The 21,064-nt window shown below is 50.7% G+C and overlaps 1 protein-coding gene across 6 annotated transcripts in view; it reads left to right on the forward strand.

The window, feature by feature from the left end:
* Positions 1–2,050: 2,050 nt before the first annotated feature.
* DVL3 (dishevelled segment polarity protein 3) overlaps positions 2,051–21,064 on the forward strand; it is a 59,282-nt gene continuing 40,268 nt past the window's right edge. For all 6 annotated transcript variants that reach the window (XM_077348131.1, XM_077348134.1, XM_077348133.1 and 3 more), the window contains exon 1: positions 2,051–2,342. In XM_077348131.1, coding sequence (XP_077204246.1) covers positions 2,170–2,342 — 173 coding nt within the window. In that variant the 5' untranslated portion in view covers positions 2,051–2,169. The remainder of the gene's footprint in view (positions 2,343–21,064) is intronic.

The following is a 21,064-nucleotide window of genomic DNA, read 5'->3' on the forward strand; positions in this document are numbered from 1 at the left end:
GGCTCTCCTTCAGAACGGAGCATATCTTTTACCAAGCTCCATTTGACTCTGTGCTGGATGTTGTCAAGCCATCCACAAAATGGCCGCCGTGACAATCCTTTAATGGACTCAGTCTCTGCCCTTTTTGCTACTGTCTGCTAAAGGCAGAATGGCGCCAGAAATTGTTTAGGTAAGGAAGTAGACTCAGTAAGAATCAAATTAGTCTAGAAATATCGTAGAATAAATAAAGGCCTGCTTCACTGCCTGTATGCTGGCAGTCTTCAAGCAAAGGTTGGATGCACACTTTTCTTGGATGCTTTAGGATGCTTAGGGCTGATCCTGCGTAGAGCAGGGGGTTGGACTAGATGGCCTCTATGACCCCCTCCCAACTATGATTCTGTGATTCTATGCTGCTCTCTCCACTGCAGCAGGAAATGAACTGAACCAAACCTCTGGGCGACTCCCACCTGGTGATGACAGGAAGAACTTTGAAGTCCTGCCTCCCTGACGGATTGGACGAATCACCCAGAAGATGTCCTCGCCTCCAGAGGGAGAAGTGGACATGAACAGGAAAGCTTACACCCAGAATTAAATTTTCTAAGTCATAAAGATGCCCCTGGCATCCAACTTCGTTCAGGTGTCTGATGAAGTGTACATGCAGATGGAAGCTGATACCCCAAATTAAAATTTCTTGGTAATAAAGGTGCCACTGGAGACAGACTTTCCTATAATGCTACAATTCCAGAAGAAGAAGAGTTGGTTCTTATATGCCGCTTTTCCCTACCCGAAGGAGGCTCAAAGCGGTTTACAATCACCTTCCCTTTCCTTTTCCCACATCAGACACTCTGTGGGGTGGGTGAGGCTGAGAGAGCCCTGATATTACTGCTCAGTCAGAACAATTTTATCAGTGCCCTGGTGAGCCCAAGGTCACCCAGCTGGCTGCATGTGGGGGGGGGGGCGCAGAATCGAACCCGGCATGCCAGATTAGAAGTCCGCACTCCTAACCACTACACCAAACTGGCTCTCCACCCTCCAAGTTGCCATTTCCTCCAGGGAAACTGATCTTTGTATTCTGGAAAGCAGCTGTAATTTGTGGAGAATTCCAGGCCCCATAGAGATGCCATCCTCCAGGTGGGATTGGGGGATCTCCTGGGATTACTGCCCATCTCCAGACTATATCAATCCCACTTTAAAAAATGGATGCTTTAGCGGATAGGATAGCAGTGCCAGCAAACAGCTCTTCTCTGGACTACAGCAATCAGGCGGGCTATTGCGACGCCAACCTCCAGGTGAGACCTGGGCACCCCTGGCAATGACAGCTCCTCTTCAGACTAGAGGTTAGTTTCCCTGGAGAAGATGGCTCCTTTGGAGGGTGGGCTCTACAGCACCGGACCCCCCCCCCAACTGTGATTTCCAGGGATGCCAGCCTCCTGGTGGGATCCGGAGACCTTTCACCATTATAACTCATGCCCAAGCTACAGACCTAGCTGCCCCAACCCCCCAAAAAAGGGATGCTTTCAAGCCTTGCACCCCACAGAAGTAACCAGGGATGCCAGCCTCCCGGTGGGCCCTGGAGGTCCTTCAGAATGACCGCTCCAGACTGCAGAGGCCAGTTTCCCCCGGGGAGGAAATAGGTGCTTCAGAGGGTGGGCTGTGGGGCCTGGCACCCCACTGACGCCGACGGATGCCACTCCCCAGGTGGGGCCTGGAGACCTCCCCCCATCATTACAGCTACAGGGGTCAGTTCCCGGGCGGAAATGGCTTCCCTGGGGCCTCGTATACACAAGAGACACACACACAGCCCACCCCCCACACTAGTGGTGCCATCCTCCCGGCGGGGGCTGCCGCTCTTTCCTCATTACGCACCCCCACAGAGCCCCCCCTCCCTGCCCCGAGGCCCAGGGCTGCCATCCTCCCGGCGGGGGCTTCATCGGAGTTGGGGGGAGGAGAGCTCTGCGGCCTTGCCCTCCCTCCCTCCCCCCCTCAGGACGCGCGTCGCCCCGTCACGTGTGAGCGGCGGCCGGGCCAACAAAAGGCCCGTGTGGGCGGGGCGGGGCGGGGCGGAGCCGGGCTGGGGCCGCCTCCATCGTCGCCGCAGCCGCCGTGGCCGGAGCTTGCGCGGTGGGGCTGAGGCGGCTGAGGCGGCGGGCGAGGAGGGCCGGGGCCCGGCGTCGGGGTCCGGGGCGGGCGATGGCGGCGCCGGCGGCGGAGACGAAGATCATCTACCACCTGGACGAGCAGGAGACGCCCTACCTGGTGAAGCTGCCCGTGGCGGCCGAGCGGGTCACGCTGGGCGACTTCAAGGCCCTCCTCAACCGGCCCGCCTACAAGTTCTACTTCAAGTCCATGGACGACGACTTCGGGTGCGTGCGTGTGTGTCGCCGCGGATCGAGGCCGGGGGTGGGGTGGGGATGGGGGGCTGTCTCCCGCCGAGGCCGGGAGACCTCCCCCCCGCCCCTGGAAGAGACTGGCCCCGCCTCCCTCCCCCTCCCCCTCCCCAGGAGGTCTCTGCCCCCTCAAGCAGGGGTAGGGGCCCTCCAGAGGTCCATGGACTACGATCCCCATGAGCCCCTGCCAGCGAACGCTGGAGGACCACAGGTTGACGACCCCTGCCCTAAACCACTCCAGGGGGTGGCAGCGGGTGGGGATCCCCTGGGAATCTAGCCATGCTGCAGAGATCAGCGCAAAAAGGCCTCCCGGGGGGGGGGGAGGGGAGGGATGCTTGGGAGGGTAGGCTTCGTTGGGGTGCCAGCCTCCAGGTGGGGCCTGGGGATCCCCCGGAATTCCAGCTTATCTCCAGACTGCAGGGAGCAGTTCGTCTGGGGGAAAGGGATGCTCTGGAGCAGGAGGGGGCAAACTGTGGCCCTCCAGATGTCCATGGACTGCAATTCTCCTTGAGACCCTGCCAGCAAATGCATTCGCTGGCAGGGTCTCATGGGAATTGTAGTCTATGGACATCTGGAGGGCCACAGTTTGCCCACCTCTGCTTTGGAGGGTAGGCGTCATCCGGGTGCCAGCCTCCAGGTGGGGCCTGGGGATCCCCCCTGGAATTACAGCCGATCTCCAGCCTGCAAAGATCAGGCCCCCTTCCGGGAGAAAGTGGCAGCTTTGGAGGATAGGCTAAACAGTGATGCCAACCTCCAGGTGGGGAATGGGGATCTCCTGGAATTCTATCTCATCTCCAGAGGACAAGACTCGGTTCCCCTGAAGAAAATGGCTGCTTGGGAGGCTGGACTCCTTGGATTGGTGCCCCATTGGGGTCAGGGATGCTGGACTCCAGGTGGGACCCGGGAATCCCCTGGTATTTCAGCCGATCTCGGGACCGCTGGGGTCAGTTTCCCCTGTGTAAAAGGACTGCTTGGGAGGAAAGGCTTAAAATTCCTGCTTCCAAATTATAGTCCCTTTCCAGACAACAGAAATCAGTTGCTCTGGAGAATATGGATGCTTTCAAGGGGGGACTTTATGGCAGGGATGGCCAACCTTTGGCTCTTCAAATGTCTGCATACTGTGATAATATGGTAGATCATTGACATCTGGAGATCTACAGCTTGGCCACCCTTGCTCTGTGGCACTGTACCTCAGTTCCTCAATCCTCAAATGTTTCCCAACCTGGAGCTGGCAACCGTCAGCTGCCAATATGGGGATTCTTGCTTTGGGTCCTTTTATGCAGTGGGTGGGGTGGGGGGTCCATATAGCCCTTCTTCAGCCCACCCGTGCTGCTGCAGGAATGAAATCCGGTTGGTCTGTTTATGCCAGGGGTTGCCAAACTGTGGACCTCCAGAGGTCCATGGACTACAATTCCCATGAGCCCCTGCCATTGTTAGCAGGGGCTCCTGGGAATTGTAGTCCACAGACTTCAGGAAAGCCACAGTTTGCCCACCCCCAGTCTAAGGGGTTGTGAGAATCCTGTCTTGTTTTGTTCTGTTGCAGCAGTCTCTGCGGGGAAAGGGCCCCTCTTCTGTTGCAGAGGCTTGCTTCTTTCTACCTGTCCCCAGTAGAAAAAAATGCCCTTGCTGCCTCCCCCCATCTGCTCATTTGCAGTGAACAATCTGTCCTTTCCCTACCTGGGCCAGGTAGACCCATTATGAGGAACTCCTACCTCTTTTCACCTTTACTCTGCAAAGGAGACTCATTCAAACTCTGGCATTATTCTCTCTTGGAGAGGATTTCCCTTATTTCTTCAGAAATCTCGATGGAGGCTCTTGTTCGTTTTGATTGATTGGGGGGTTTGGTATCTATTTAGTGCAGGAACTGCAGGCTCTGAGCAAGGCTGCTAGCCATAGGATGGCTGAGAGGTCATTCAGTCAGGGGGTCAGCATCAATGGGGAACCCCTGGAGGGCGATTAACACACATGGTGGGGTTTTTTTTTAAACCTTCAAGGCAGATGTGAGTGCATGCTTTGTACTCTCCCCAGCTGAGACTTAGAAGATCGAAAGCTTAGTTACCTTATTTGTATTTTGGGGAATTTCCTGACCTGTCTGCATAACCGTTGTGTCTATGTATTTTTATATTATTTCAAATTGCATGCTTCCTCTGTGTAACTCAGCCGAACGATAAAAAAAATCAGTCACCCTTCCAGGACCTATTCCCTGGCTCTCCCATATCCATTGTGACTTTAGCATAACAACCCTGTGAGGTGGGAAAGTGCAAGGCAACAAGCCCAACTCCAGATTTGGACAACCTCTTGGTGGAGCAGAAATGTGAGCCCAGATTCCTTAGTCCAAACTGTAATGCAGGTGTCCCCCCCCCCAGCCTTTTGACCAGGGGTAGTCAAACTGCGGCCCTCCAGATGTCCATGGACTACAATTCCCAGGAGCCCCTGCCAGCATTCGCTGGCGAATGCTGGCAGGGGCTCCTGGGAATTGTTGTCCATGGACATCTGGAGGGCCGCAGTTTGATTACCCCTGCTTTTGACCATAGAGGAGCCCCTGACATATTTTTCAGGACTCAAGGAGCCCCCAAACCAGGCCGGAAGTGATGTCAGCTGGCCCCCCCTGAGGACAACAGGAGAGGGAGGAGGTGGTTAGAGGCAGAAGTAGGCGTATACGCTTCATCCATTCAGGCAGGAAATCGGGCAAGCATGGCCAGATGGTGGGTCTTCTGATGTCCATGGACTACAATTCCCAGGAGCCCCTGCCAGCATGTGCTGATACAGACCAGGATGATGCTGGGGAGCCTTGGTTGGGAATCTGTTCCAATGACTACTTGGCTCTCACTATATTTCTGCCTCCTGTAAAACAGGAGGGGTCTGGCAGGGCCTAGCTGCTGATGACTTGAATAGCCCAAGGGCCAGTGGCTCGAGGCACACTGGGACATAGGGTGGGTGAGGTGCCATCAGCAGAACTGTTTTACGGTCCTGACCTCGCTGGTCATATTGCCATGCTCTAGATTTGCTCCAGATTTCCACAAGTAAAAACAGTTTGTTTGGAGGGCTTTATCCTGTGATTTCTTGTCTCTGCAACTTTCAGTTGCATGTTCCCAGCAGGACTGCACAGCATCCCACGGCCTGACTTGAACCTAACGAGGGTTGCTTCAGCATCTGCAAGGGAGACGACGTGTCCCTATAAATTAGCGGGATGTAATCATTGTCTGATCCACATAGAAATTATAGACCTCGGTATATTGCTGCATGAAAGTTTTTCTCGAGGTGCATGCTGACCAATGTTTATGGAAGTTTGGTGCTCAAGGTAGATTTTTCATTCTAGGTTTCCGTTGACTTCGGTGTATTTTCTTTCCGCCCTCCGGCTTCCCCGAATTTCCTCTCCTAGGCCGCTGTAGCTGCCTTGTGTGTTGTTAAATAGTTGTCGTGTTGTTAAAAAGCCGCTGCCGTCCGGGCAGAGGGGGTGGCTGTTTTGTTGAGGAGAGTGTGTTATTTTTTTTAAAAAATCCTTGCGCTAGGCAATCTTGGATGTCTCGTATAGGTAAATATTTGACATGGGTTCCATTAGAACTCTGTTGTGTGGGCAGAAAATACAGTGCCATGGACAAAATGTACACAGCGAGGCACAAGGTTCATATTGTTGGGGGGGTGGTTGGGAGAAGGCTGTGTTAAGGGTATGGGCTAGGATTTCAAATGTGCTGAGTAACTAAGAATCGGCCAGCAAATTTCACGTTTGAGCAAGTATCTGAGCCCCAGTTTGAAATCATAGACGTCCCATGCCTCACCCTCCCCACAATTATGAACATTGTGGCTTTTAGAATACACGTTGGTCATGACCTAAGTTTTCTCAACTGAGGTTTGTTGAAGGCCCTGGAAGGGTTTCCCAAATGAGTGGGAGTTCATTAGTTTTTAATATTTTTGGAAAATAAGTTAATCAGGTGATATGACCATATATCGCAGTGGTTCTCAACCTGGGGGTCAGGACCCCTTTTGGGGGTCGAACAGCCCTTTCACAGGAGTAGCAGTAGGGCAAGCAGCTTGGCTGGGGGGGGGGCACCATCCATACAACAGCCTTGCGGGGTAGATTGAGACAGAGCGTTCATCTGTCTGGAGCAGCGGAAAAGAGCGAGATCAGCATGGTGGGACAAGAGGCTGAACTGAACTGAGAAACCCCAGAAAAAAAAAACAATTTGTATACAATCCTGAACCATGGATCTTCACGCTATTGGTCAGTTTCGGTTTAATTTCTATGAAAGAACCCTTGCATAATTTTATGGTTTGGGGTCAGCCCAGCATGAGGAACTGCATTAAAGGGTTGCGGCATGAGGAAGGCTGAGAACCACTGATAGATGGTCATGTCAGTCCCCCCAGTGGCCGATGATGGGCCTGGAGGGGGTGGGAAGGGGATGAGTCCAAGGTGGGCATGTCCATAGCTCTGCTTCCCCACCATAATCTGCACAATTGCACTCTTGGGGTTTCTTCAAGCTGCAGAATGTTTCAGGGGGTTCTCAATGATAAAAAAGTCGAGAAAGGCTAACCATGACAAATCTACCCCCCCCCCCAGCATAAAAGGATTGAATGTTTGCTTCTGATCTTCGTAATGGAATAGTGGCACTCACAAATAGTGTATGTATGTGAACGTAATGAAATAACAGTGATTATTTTGAGCCAAAACATCAGATTGTGCATGCGGAAGGTAATCCAAAATGTCGATCTTGAGCATATAATAGCTGTAATAGAAATAGCTGTCTATCCTTGGATTTTTCCTTAATCGTGTTATTTCCTGAAATACGTCACTAGGGCATAGGTAACGCGTAATCCCGATTGAGTCCCAGTAAGAAAGAGGAACGATGCAAAAATTAAAAAATAGAGATCTGGTAATTCATTAGCTGTGGAACAGCTTCTGGAAACAGGGAACCAAATATATATTCAGATGAAGGCAGCTAAGCTGTGTATCTTTTTTATTCTCGCAATGGTGATACGAGTTCATCTTTACCATCTCCGGCTTTCAGATTATTGTTAATTATAAATCTGGACAGGAGAAGATGGTTTGTCAACCTCTAGATGGGATCTGGAGATTTCCCAGAATTACAGGTGAACTCCAGACACTCCAGGTGACTCCAGAACTCCAGGTAAACTCTGTCTCCCTGGAGAAAATGACTGCTTTGGTAGGCAGACCCCATGGTATTGTATTCAGATGATGACTCTGCTTTCCCCAAACCCTGCCCTCTTCAGACTCCACCAGGAAATCTTCATGAGTTTCCCAATCTGGAGCTAGCAGCCCAGTCTGTATCCCTGGCAGAATTGGTACTGGAACCCAGGCCTCTTAGATCCAGGGTAAACAAAAAAATCATTTATAGTTATTTGCCATGGTTAGATTATTTAATATCATCCATGTGCGAATTGCCTTTTTGAAGATTCGTTTTGTTTGTTTGTTATGTGCAAAGTCGTGTCCGACCCATCGCGACCCCATGGACAATGATCCTCCAGGCCTTCCTGTCCTCTACCATTCCCTGGAGTCCTTTTAAGTTTGCACCGACTGCTTCAGCGACTCCATCCATCCACCTCATTCTCTGTCGTCCCCTTCTTCTTTTGCCCTCGATCGCTCCCAGCATTAGGCTCTTCTCCAGGGAGTCCTTCCTTCTCATGAGGTGGCCAAAGTATTTGAGTTTCATCTTCAGGATCTGGCCTTCTAAAGAGCAGTCAGGGCTGATCTCCTCTAGGACTGACCGGTTTGTTCGCCTTGCAGTCCAAGGGACTCGCAAGAGTCTTCTCCAGCACCAGAGTTCAAAGATTCGAAGATTCTTCGAAGATTCGTTAGGAAAGAGCAAGTCCCATAGCACCTAAACAAAAACAACAGAATTTGTTCAGTTTTCTGGCTGTGTTGGTTTGAAATAGCAGCACAAAGCCTGGTGTCGAAGCTTATATATACCTTAAATAAAACTTTGTTGGTCTTAAAGGTGTCACTGAATTCAATCTTTGTTCTGCCACAAAGTAGGTGAGCTTTCGTGAGTCACTGCTGATGTCTTCAGATCCATTAGCTTCTAGTGGGTCACCGTGTTGGCCTGATGTAATAGAACAGGGGTAGTCAAACTGCGGCCCTCCAGATGTCCATGGACTACATTTCCCAGGAGCCCCTGCCAGCATTCGCTGGGAATTATAGTCCATGGACATCTGGAGGGCCGCAGTTTGACTACCCCTGTAATAGAACAAAGTTGGAGTTCAATGCACCTTTAAAACTAACTCAGTTTCATTCAGGGTCTAAATATGTGTGATTGCAGTGGGAAGGTTCATCAGTGTAATAATGGCCAGTGTATGGGTAATTATGGAAGGCCTTCCAGAAGGCCTGGGCCCAGAGGTCCCTTTCTCCATTCAAAGGGGAGCCTGCCTGTTTCTCTCTGCATGACAATGGAAACACCGGTTCCTGGAATACTGTTCGGCCCCAGCTCTGGAGGAGAGTTGGCTGTGTGTCTACTGAGGATCAACATGAAAACAGAAAATGGCTTGATAAAGACAAAGAGGGGAGGGACTGGGCAGAAGAAGTGCAAATATCTTGACCTGAATTTATCCCAAGGCAAAGATCGGCAGCATTTCCTGTGGTTTCTTGAAGAGGGTCAGGGGAGCTGCTGCAGGTTTCCCCGCTTTACAAAGGAGGGGGGCTGCGGGTTTGCCAAGATTCACTGGGAAGCTCGAGGGTCCCAGAAGGTTTCCTGAATGGGTGGGAATCAATTTGTTTTTCATATATTTTTAAACATTTGTTAAACATTTATCTGGTGATATGACTATATATACATACATACATACAGAAAGAGAGAGAGAGAGAGAGAGAGAATAACTTTATTGGCATTATAATAAAGAATAAAGAATAAAATAGTAGCGCCAGAAGAGTACAATTAAATGATCTATACCAGGGGTGGTCAACCTGTGGTCCCCCAGATGTTCATGGACTACAATTCCCATGAGCCCCTACGAGCTGGCAGGGGCTCATGGGAATTGTAGTCCACGAACATCTGAAGGACCACAGGTTGACCACCCCTGATCTATACAATCTTTCAGTAGTATATGTATTACAAGATGGTCCCATGCTGTGGCCAACCAGTTCCTCTGGTGGGCCAGCCACAGGGCAGAGAGGCCGAGGCCTTCATGAGAACCTCAGAAGAGCCCTGCTGGGTCAGACCAGGGGTCCATCCAGTCCAGCCTCCTGTCTCACACTGTGGCCAACCAGTTTCTCTGGAGGTCCAGCAGCAGGGCAGAGAGGCCAAAGCCTTCATAGAAACATCAGAAGAGCCCTGCTGGGTCAGACCAGTGAGGGTCCATCTAGTCCAGCCTCCTGTCTCACGCTGTGGGCAGTTAGTTTCTCTGGAGGGCCAGCAACAGTGCAGAGATGCCAAAGCATTTGTAAGAACACCACTGGATCAAACCAGTATCCATGTAGTCCAGCATCCTGTTTCACGTACTGGCCAGCCAATTCCTCTGGAGGGCCAACAACAGGGCATAATAGCTGAGACCTTCCTCTGATTTTGCCTCCTGGTTCTAGGATTCAGAGGTTTAGTGCCTCTAAATGTGGAGGTTTCCTTTACTCCTCGCAGCTGGTAACAGCTGAAAGACTTGTATGAATCTCTCTATTCCTTCTCAATTCCTGGCAAATAGATGGGGAAGAAATGGAGATAGTGACAGATTTTATTTTCCTGGGCTCCAAGATCACTGCAGATGGGAGACTGCAGCAAAGAAATTAAAAGATGCTTGCTCCTAGGGAGGAAAGCTATGGCAAATCTAAACAGCATCCTAAAAAGCAGAGACATCACCCTGCCAACAAAAGTGCATTTAGTCAAGGCCATAAGGAAGGCCGAGCGTCAAAGAATTGAGGCCTTTGAACTCTGGTGCTGGAGAAGACTCTTGCGAGTCCCTTGGACTGCAAGGCGAACAAACCGGTCAGTCCTAGAGGAGATCAGCCCTGACTGCTCCTTCGAAGGCCAGATCCTGTAGATGAAACTCAAATACTTTGGCCACCTCATGAGAAGGAAGGGCTCCCTGGAGAAGAGCCTAATGCTGGGAGCGATGGAGGGCAAAAGAAGAAGGGGACGACAGAGAACGAGGTGGCTGGATGGAGTCACTGAAGCAGTAGGTGCAAGCTTAAATGGACTCCGGGGAATGGTAGAGGACAGGAAGGCCTGGAGGATCACTGTCCATGGGGTCGCGATGGGTCAGAAACGACCGCCCCTAACAACAGCAACATTCCCATATAAAAGCCCCGCCAGAGACCATCCACATTCTAAAGCAGCTTGCCAGGCGCCAGGAGAAATGTCTGTGGGTACCACGGTGTAGCCCTACACAATGCCCTACACAACAGCACATCCTTGCAGTCCCCAAACTCCACCTTCTCCGGGCTCTGATCCCAGATCACTAGAACTTTCCTAGCCCAGAACCGGCAGCCCTAGGTACAGAGGCTAGAATGCTTGGCTTGACTCAAGGAGGCCCGAGTTCAAATCTCCACACTTCTCTGGGTGGCTTGGGTTAGCCTTTAGTTTCTCGGCCGCGCTCTCTCGGGAGGTTGTTGCTCTCCACCCTTGCTCCAAGGAGCACAGAGTAGCATGCACGGGCCTATCCCATTTCACTTCATTCCCGCAAGGGTGACACATGAATCAATGACGTAGCCTGAGAAAGGAGACCCGTCCAAGAAAAAGAAGAAGAAGGAGGTTCAGAGCTGCAGCTGGCAGGATGATAGGCAGCACGCAAGATGGGGCAATGTTGTGCTGGGTCACAGAACGGTAAATCAGCCGTGAATCTGCTGCCCATCCTGGAAGTGAGCTCGTGTGCTTTAGAGTCCTTCTCTGTGCTTTCTTTCACATGATTTGGTGTGTTTATTTGCCGCATCACAACGGCTAACAGCTCCAAGCCTCTGTTTGGCATCTCTGCCATTGGCTTGGGGCCGGATAGTTTCTCCCTTAAGAGCAGTGAATAGATTGGCTGAGGGTAGAGGGAGGAGCAGTTTTTAAAAACACGCTGGCAGGGATTCATGGGAATTGTAGGCCGTGGACATCTGGAGAGCCACAGTTTGGCCACCCTGCTGTACACAAGAGCATATTTTGTGAGTTGAACAGTTGGTGGGAATCTGGTTATGGCAAACCATTTCAGTGGCACTTCCCCATCCGTGTGCGCCGCTTTTCCGTCTTTCACTCACTGGCAAGGAGCAGGTTCATGGAATCATAGAATCATAGAATCACTAATGGACTCCGGGGAATGGTAGAGGACAGGAAGGCCTGGAGGATCATTGTCCATGGGGTCGCGATGAGTTGGACACGACTTCGCACATAACAACATCAACAAGAATCATAGAGTTGGAAGGGACCTCCTGGGTCATCTAGTCCAACCCCCTGCACTATGCAGGACACTCACCACCCTCTCGCTCATCCACTGTCACCTGCCACCCCCTTGAATCTTCACAGAATCAGCCTCTCTGTCAGATGGCTCTCCAGCCTCTGTTTAAAAATCTCCAAAGATGGAGAACCCACCACCTCCCGAGGAAGCCTGTTCCACTGAGAAACCGCTCTGACTGTCAGGAACTTCTTCTGGATGTTTAGATGGAATTTCCTTTGGATTAATTTCATCCCGTTGGTTCTAGGCCGTGCTTCCGGTGCAAGAGAGAACAACTCTGCACCCTTTTAAATACTCGAAGATGGCGATCAGAGTCTTGAAAGTTCATACCTTGCGTAAAACTTTGTTGGTCTTCAAGGTGCTCTGGGTCTCAAGCATTGTTCTGCTGCTTCAGACCAACCTGGCTCGTCACCTGAACCAAAGTCCCTGATAAGGCCACAGTGGCTTCTTGGTGATTACCAGAACCTTTAGCCTGATCCGGAATTCAACTGGCAACCACTGTAGTTGATGGAGAATGGGCCCTCCACGGTGTTGCTGTGAGGACCCTGGCCGCTCCGTTTTGGACCAGTTATAGTTTCCAGATCAAGTATGTTGAGGTCATTAAGTCTCTCCTGAACGGTGGCGTCTCTATGAGTTAATGGCCTCCGGAACGTCCCATTAACAATCCTGTTCAGGTTTGGCAAACTGAGGGCCACAGCTTCCATTAATGAGTCAACCCATCTCCTGTTGGAACTTCCTCTCTTCCGAGGGTCTTTCTCTAGCAGTGCAGTCTTTTTCAGTCAGGCTTTTGTGTCCTCATCATGTAACCAAAGTACACTGGCCTCTGTACAGTCATTTTTGCTCCTAGGGTAGAATTCAGGCTTGATTGATCTTGAAGCCCCTTATAGGTCTCTTGGTTGGCCTTCCATGTCCATAAAACGTTCCCCCAACCCCACGTTCCAAACCAGGGGTAATCAAACTGCGGCCCTCCAGATGTCCATGGACTACAATTCCCCGGAGCCCTTGCCAGCATTCGCTGGCGAATGCTGGCAAGGGCTCCTGGGAATTGTAGTCCATGGACATCTGGAGGGCCGCAGTTTGACTACCCCTGTTCCAAGCTAATCCACTTCCCATCAGCCTGCTTCATTGTCCAGCTTTCACACCCACACATAGCAACGGGGAAGACCATGGCATGAACAATCTTGATCTTGCTGCTCTCTACACCCCAAAACTATCAGTTATAAACTTATAAACAATTTTTGTAAAAATTCATGGCACTTCTAGTCTGCCTTTCTCACGGGGACTGAAGGTGGAGTAGGTAGATTGAAGAAGAAGAAGAGTTGGTTTTTATATGCCGCTTTTCCCTACCCAAAGGAGGTTCAAAGCGGCTTACAGTCACCTTCCCTTTCCTCTCCCCACAACAGACACCCAGTGGGGTGGGTGAGGCTGAGAGAGCCCTGATGTCACTGCTCGGTCAGAGCAGTTTTCTCAGTGCCGTGGCGAGCCCAAGGTCACCCAGCTGGCTGCATGTGGGGGAGTGCAGAATCGAACCCGGCATGCCAGATTAGAAGCCCGTACTCCTAACCACGACACCAAACTGGCTCTCCAATTGAGTCGATGTAATCCACAAAATGGAACATTCAGTAAACGCTGCAGTAGAATTAAGGACTGTAGAAGTCTGGAACCCACCAGAAGCGCAAAAGTAGCGTAGCATCAGAATGGACGTGACACTGAGCCAGGCTTCCTCAACCGGGGTTTATGGAAACCTTGGGGTTTCATGACGGCCCCAGAAGGGTTTCAGTTTGTTAAACATCGGTCTGGTGAGATGACCATTCATGTCATCCTGTTTCTTCTCCTCTCCAGGGATGGGCCTGGATGGGGTGGGAAGGGAAGGGACCCCAGGTGAGCATATACACAGCTCTGCTTCCCACCCATATTCTGCACGGTCGCTCCACTTCTAGGGTTTCTCGAAGCCTGAAGAACGTTACAGGGGTTTCACAATGGTAAAAATGTTGAGAACAGCTGCTATATGGTCATGTCGACCCATGTGTCGTCCCCCCCCCCAAAAAAAAGAATTGGCCAATGATGGGCCTGGAGTTGGTGGGGAGAGGTGGGGCTCCAGGTGGGGATGTTCACAGCTCTGCTTTCCAACCGTATTCTGACCAATCTCACCACTTCTGGGGTTTCTCAAAGCCTGAAGAACGTTTCAGGGGTTTCTCAACTGTAAAAAAGTTGAGAAAGGGCTGCATTAAGCAGTGGGAAAAATTACAAAGTCAGATACCACTTACAGTTAGCTCTTGGCAGTGGTATAAATCAGAAGCTTCAGTAACCCGTGTAATTTTGCACAGTTCAACATGTTATCTGTACAGAAAAGCCATAGGGGATAATTCAGTTATTTTTCAGCAGCATCTAGTGCTGAATACTACCTAGAGAGGCCTTTTCTGCCATTAAAGGTAATCTATATCTGTATCTACCTGGAGAGGCCTGTTATTAAAAGGTCCCGTCAGCCATTTAAATGAATGGCTGTTTTAGCTTGGAGAAGTGAATTCCACTCGTTAACTCCCTGTTGCCCGAAGGATTGTGTGCGTTTGCCTGTGCTGAATGCATCGTCTATCAACTTCTAGTTTATGAAAAGGAGAGAAAAATGACAGCCTTGGAAATTTTATAAACGTGTATTCTGCATCTCGCCTCTTTTTCTCTCCTCTAAATGGAAAAGGGGAGGGAAGGATCATCACATTGTATTTTAAATAGAAGGTCCTTCGAGGACCTGACGGTTGAAGGCAGGAAAGAAATCTAATCTAATCATAATCGAATAAAAGCCCACTCTTGTCTCATGGGGCAAGTTCAACAACTCCATTATTTTGTCTGCCAGTTTCTGTATGGCAGCTTTTCTGAAATTACTGCAAAAGTACTAGCTACCTTTTGTTTTGTCCATCTTGTCTTGTAATCATTCTGAAAACTGAGTTTACTGTTTTTCACGACTGCCAAAGATGCTTTAAGTCTACCGTGGCTGCAATCCGAAAGCCACTTTCCTGGGAGTAAGCCCAATTCAATAAAACGGGACTTAATGTTTACCTGCTCTGTGACTCCCAAGATCTTTTTTCTTGCATAGTTGCATCCAGTTGTAAATATGAAGTCAGGACTCTTCTTCTTTTCTGTGTTCGGCACATTGCACTTTCATTCGTAAAACCTCATTTGCTGTTCTGTCCTCTTAGCACCTCTGGATCCACGTCTAGCTGCCATCCTGGCTGCCTTTAAGTAGTTCCCCTCACCAGCAGTAGCTCTCATCCGGGGAAGACTCATCCATCTTGAGCAGATGGCGACGGGCCAGTAACCGTGCACCACGCCTTTTAGTCTGCAGATCACCTCTCCAACGCTGCCCGTGTTGTTCTGCATATGTCTCTGAAGAGCTGTCAGCCTGAAGCGCTGGTCCCAGGCCGGAGTGCACGGTCGGCATGCTTCCGCAGGGGCTTCCAGCAGCGCATCTTGGAACAACCTGCCCTTCTGTCTTGCCCTGTTGTGATCCTGCCTGTGCTGAGGTCTTGTTGCTTGGCTCTCCTGAGGAGTCATCACTGACCTGAGGCTGGCCCGTGACATCCAGTTATGAAGCGCATTGTTGTTGTTGTTAGTTGCGAAGTCGTGTCCGACCCATCGCGACCCCATGGACAATGGTCCTCCGGGCCTTCCTGTCCTCTACCATTCCCCGGAGTCCATTTAAGTTTGCACCGACTGCTTCAGTGACTCCATCCAGCCACCTCATTCTCTGTCGTCCCCTTCTTCTTTTGCCCTCGATCGCTCCCAGCATTAGGCTCTTCTCCAGGGAGTCCTTCCTACTCATGAGGTGAAGCACATAGGGAAACCCAATTATTGCTGTTGTCTTTTACTCAAGATACAAACAGGCTGGCAACAGTTTGAAAAGGACGTGGACAAAATTGAGAGGGGGCAGAGGAGAGCGACGAGGAAGATCTGGGGCCAAGGGACCAAGCCCTATGAAGATAGGTTGAGGGACTTGGGAATGTTCCGCCTGGAGAGGAGGAGGTGGAGAGGGGACATGATAGCCCTCTTTAAGTATTTGAAAGTTTGTCACTTGGAGGAGGGCAGGGAGCGGTTCCTGTCGGCAGCAGAGGTGAGGAGTCACAGAAATGGCTTTAAACTATGTGTAGAAAGATACCAGCTAAATACCAGGAAAAAAGGGGAGGGGCCCCGTATTTTCCACAATTGGGCTGCTGCTGGGGTTTCTTGAAGCCTGAAGAATGTTTCAGGGGTTCCTCTGTGGTCAAAAAATCGAGAAAGGCTGCTATAGCCTGATCCTGCATTGAGCAAAGATGTCAAGCTTGCCTCAACAAGAGCCAGGCTGTCCACAGGTGCCCACATGTGCAGAATGACCCGTTGATTTATTTTTCTCGTGCGTCCTCTTTGAAATCCGTGCCGGGACTCTCCATCTTCTGAGCAGAGGTGTTTTCCAAATCCAGGGCGGCGCTTGTGATGGATAAGTTGTCCCAATCCTGTGTCGCACACTTTATCTACCCCCAGCGTACCAGGTGTTTGGGTCCCCAAGCAGGAGGTTATGTATGCCGGCGGCTACTTGGCAGTGCCGTGTCCCCGGCAGGCTGGCGATGAATGTTCATCAGGAGTTCGGGGAGGACGTGGCAACAATGTTTGCAGGTGTTTAGAAAAGCTCCATCTCTGCTTTGGCTTCCCCATTTTGGCTTGTTGCCCGCCTGGTTAATTGGCCCCATGACCTGGTTTCTGAGCTTGCGGGTTCCACCCAGCTTTTGTCCTCTGCCTCCGAAAGAAGCAGGAATGTCCTGTCCTTAAATTACTCGGGATGTTCTCGTGCCTTTTTCAGGTTCATTTGGCCCACATCTTTGTTTTGATCGAGCACAACTGGGTGATGTTGCCCCCTTTCTTGGAGTTTCCCCGACCAGGTTTCTGACTCTGTCCTTCGAGGCTTGCTTCTGTGGGATGGCTCAGATTTCTTCCTCGTTGCTACTCCCTCGTGCCCTTCGTATGTCAGCTCACAGGAAAGGAAAGGTTGGGGGAATTTAGTCTGTTTAGCCTGGAGAGGAGGCGACTGAGAGGGGATCTGAGAACCATCTTCAAGTATTTAAAAGGCTGCCATATGGAGGATGGAGCAGAGTTGTTCTGTCTTGCCCTGGAGGGACGGACGAGAACCAGTGGGATGAAATTAATTCAAAAGGAATTCCATCTAAACCTCCGGGAGAAGTTCCTGACAGTCAGAGCGGTTCCTCAGTGGAACAGGCTTCCTCGGGAGTTCTCCATCTTTGGTGGGTTCTCCGTCTTTGGAGATTTTTAAACAGAGGCTGATTCTGTGAAGGTTCAAGGGGGTGGCAGGTTCCAGTGGATGAGCAATAGGGTTGTGAGTGTCCTGCATAGTGCAGGGGGAAACAAAGAAGGCCAAAGTGTGAGTCAACAGATCTCAGGGTATCGTTGCAGCCCATCCCCTCGGCTTCCCACACAGCTAAAGACCAAGGGACCAAACCTCCAATTCGAATCAAGAAGTCACCCATGTAAGGTGAGTCCCAAAACATGTTACTTTGGTAGCCCCAAGGAGTCCTAAAACACGTTACTTCCGGGCCCAAGGGAAGTGCATCTGGACTCAACTAGGGCCTGGGCGTTTTTGGTCCTGGCCCCTACCTGGTGGAATCAGCTCCTGGAGGAATTTCGGGCCCTGCGGGAGCTTTCGGCATTCCACAGGGCCTGCAAAATGGAGCTCTTCCACCAGGTCTATGGCTGAGGCCAGTCCGCCAAGGAAGATCTGTATGGCTCCCCTTTCAAGATAGAGCTTTGTTTATGGCGGCTTCGGGTTCCATCTGCCCCCCTGTGCCCTCCACACTTTATGAGATTGCTAAATGGAGGGGGAGTGGATTGATGGTGGGAATTGGGTTTTTTCCCCTCTGTATCTTTTCTTGGTGTGTGATTTGGATTTCTGTGTTTTGTGTCTGGGGTTTTAAGGTGAGTTTTATTGGGGATTTTATTCAGACTGGTGTTAACCCTCCATGAGCCATCTGGGAGTGGCGGGCAATAAATTGAAATAATGGATAAATAAATAATAGCTGTAGCCAGTGTGGACCAAAATACTAGGTTCAGGGCAGGCTGCAGCTTCCTGAATGCAAGAACTCATGAAAATATAATGGACGTGATTTATTAAGGGGACGTGCAGGACTATACCGCAAAGGGTAAAGAACGGTGAGAGTAAACTAATAACTTTAGATAACTAATCCTAGATACTTTCAAACAATGGCCCTTTCGATCCAGCGGGCGCTTAACAAGGCAATGTCCGAGATGGTTTCAGAGTCCAAACTCTCAGTTTCTCAGTTCAGTTCTGCCTCTTGTCCCTCCATGCCGATCTCACGGGGCTGTTGACAAACCCTCCCTAGTTGAGAATGCATTTTTTAGAGCAGGGGTACTCAATGTGATCCTCCAGATGTCCATGGGCTACAATTCCCATGAGCCCCTGCCAGCATTCGAGAATGCTGGCAGGGGCTCATGGGAATTGTAGTCCATGGACATCTTGGAGGGCCACAGTTTGACTACCCCTGGTTTAGAGTCCGAACAAGAGACTGTGTAGAGGTCTGGTATCTTGACAAGAGTATCGGACTAGGGTCTGGAGGGCCCAAGTTCCAATCCTACCATGCCATGGGAGCTAGCCAGGTGACCCCGGGCCAATTGCTTGCCCTCATCCTAACCTACCTCACAGGGCTTTTGTGAGGATACGGAGGAGAGCTGACTATGCATGTTGCTCTGGATCCCCACTGGGCAGGGTGAGCAAATAAATACTGTAGACCAGGGGTAGTCAAACTGCGGCCCTCCAGATGTCCATGGACTACAATTCCCATGAGCCCCTGCCAGCGAATGCTGGCAGGGGCTCATGGGAATTGTAGTCCATGGACATCTGGAGGGCTGCAGTTTGACTAATCCTGCTGTAGACATAACAGGGGAAACACTAATGTTCTTTTTTTTTTTCTCGAGCTGTTGACATGGAGTATCTATAAGCATGGGGGAGTGGGGGAAGGAGAACGGTTGTAAAATAGGGTCCTGATTTGTTTTCGATGGAGAAAGTGATCTGTGACAGTTTTGCGCATGACTCTATGCGCTGATTGATGACTATCAACCCCAGCTCGGGGGACTAGAAGTTAGATTTGTCTTGGAGAGCCTCTGGGCTTTATTGACTTCCAGTGTGTGTGTGTGTGTGTGTGTGTGTGTGTGTGTGTAGGGGGGGGGGAGGACTTTGGTTTCTGTGCCTTTTGGAGCGGCTCCACAGGGCCTTCTCAAAAGCCTCCAGCCCTTGAAGACAGCCAGCCGACGCAGGGCCAGGCCAGGCCTCCTCCGAACAATGAATCATCCCCTCCCTTCTGGCGATTGGGAAGGGAGGGCTCTGTGGTTTCCCTGGTTGGAGCCCGAAACCGCCCACCTCATTCTTGGACCAGAGATGAAGCCATCACAGCAGCCGTTTGATCTGCTTTCGAGACCAATTTTGGAAGACTTTTCCCATCCGGGCCGGCTGCCATTTGGAACCGCGGCACCTTCAAGAGAGAGAGAGAGAGAGAGAAAGGAAAAAGATTTCCGAAGTATGTTCCTTGGCAGGACCGTGGAAGCGCCTCTTTCAAGGCCTCAGTTTTCACCGCAGAAGGAGCCAAGTCGCTTGTAACCGCGGCGCTGCGGACTTTAGGTTTGCTCAGGCTACGATCGGCTCGGTCCCAGCGTCACACCAAACCACGGCGGAGGAGAGCCAAACAATGCCTCAATGTCTCCAGTGAACTGCAGCCAGAGGCTCACTCCTGGAACAATCACCAGAGCCCCGCTCTTCGTATGCTGCTTGCCGAGGCCCCTGAAATGCTAGGCATGATGTGGGATCCTAAGGTGGACGGAGCATGCTGGTCAAGACTCTGAACCAGGGCTCACCTGCCTGGTTGTTTTTGGAAGCACGGTATAGTGGTTAGGGCGTGGGGCTAGGTTCTGGGAGAGCCAGGTTTAGAATCACAGAATCATAGAGTTGGAAGGGGCCATACAGGCCATCTAGTCCAACCCCCTGCTCAATGCAGGATCAGCCCCAAGCATCCTAAAGCATCCAAGAAAAGTGTGCATCCAACCTTTGCTTGAAGACTGCCAGTGAGGGGGAACTCACCACCTCCTTAGGCAGCCTATTCCACTGCTGAACTACTCTGACTGTGAAAAAATTTTTTCCTGATATCTAGCCTATATCGTTGTACTTCTAGTTTAAACCCATTACTGCGTGTCCTCTCCTCTGCAGCCAACAGCATCCTGCCCTCCTCCAAATGACAACCTTTCAAATACTTAAAGAGGGCTATCATGTCCCCTCTCAACCTCCTTTTCTCCAGGCTGAACATTCCCAAGTCCCTCAACCTATCTTCATAGGGCTTGGTCCCTTGGCCCCAGATCATCCTCGTCGCTCTCCTCTATACCCTTTCAATTTTATCTACGTCCTTCTTGACTGCCCATATTGCCACGGAAACTTGCTGGGTGACCTTGGGCCAGCCTCTCTCTTTCTCGGCCTAGCCTAACCTACAGGACTGTAATGAAGATGAAACGGAGAAGGGGAGACAATCAGAAGCCAATCTGGGTAAGGGAAAGCCTTGGGAGAGAAAAGCAGGGCATAAATGAAGTCAGTACATAGAATAAATCACGGTATGGACTCTCAGGTTGTTGTTAGTGTAGACCTGGGGTCCCCCAGCCCCTTTTGAGACTCAGGGCACCCTTTGGAATTCTGGCACAGGGGAGTGGGCACAACCACAAAATTGTGGTAGCAGGAGGTAGAGCCAACCACAAAATGAAGGCTGCAGGAGGTGGAGCCTAGCACAAAATGGTGGCAGCTGGAGGTGGAGCCAACCACAAAATGGTTGCCTCAGGAGATGGGTGAACCACAAAACGGCTGCACACAGGAAGCCTAAGAGCAAAGGAGATGGGTTATTTTTTTTTAAAGACCCTAGGATAGAGAAGCGGGGCAAGCAGCTTGGCCGGGGGAAGGCATGATCTACACAACAGCCTTGCGGGGTAGATCAAATTAGAGCGTTCGTCTGTCTGGAGCAGCGGAAAAGAGCGATATCAACATGGTGGGACAAGAGGCAGAACTGAACTGAGAAACCCCAGGAAAAAAAAACCTATATACAATCATGAACCATGGATCTTCCTGCCATTGATGAGTTTTGGTTTAATTTCACTTCCATAATGTTATGGCTGGGGGTCACCACAACATGAGGAACTGGATTAAAGGGCTGTGGCATTAGGAAGGTGGAGAACTCCTGGCTCAGCCTATCTTTTTTTCCCCAATGCACTTCGCTCTTTTCAACTTGATTTGTGTTTGGGAT

The sequence above is a fragment of the Paroedura picta genome, chromosome 8 (genome assembly GCF_049243985.1).
Source record: "Paroedura picta isolate Pp20150507F chromosome 8, Ppicta_v3.0, whole genome shotgun sequence".
Taxonomy (NCBI): Eukaryota; Metazoa; Chordata; class Lepidosauria; order Squamata; family Gekkonidae; genus Paroedura; species Paroedura picta.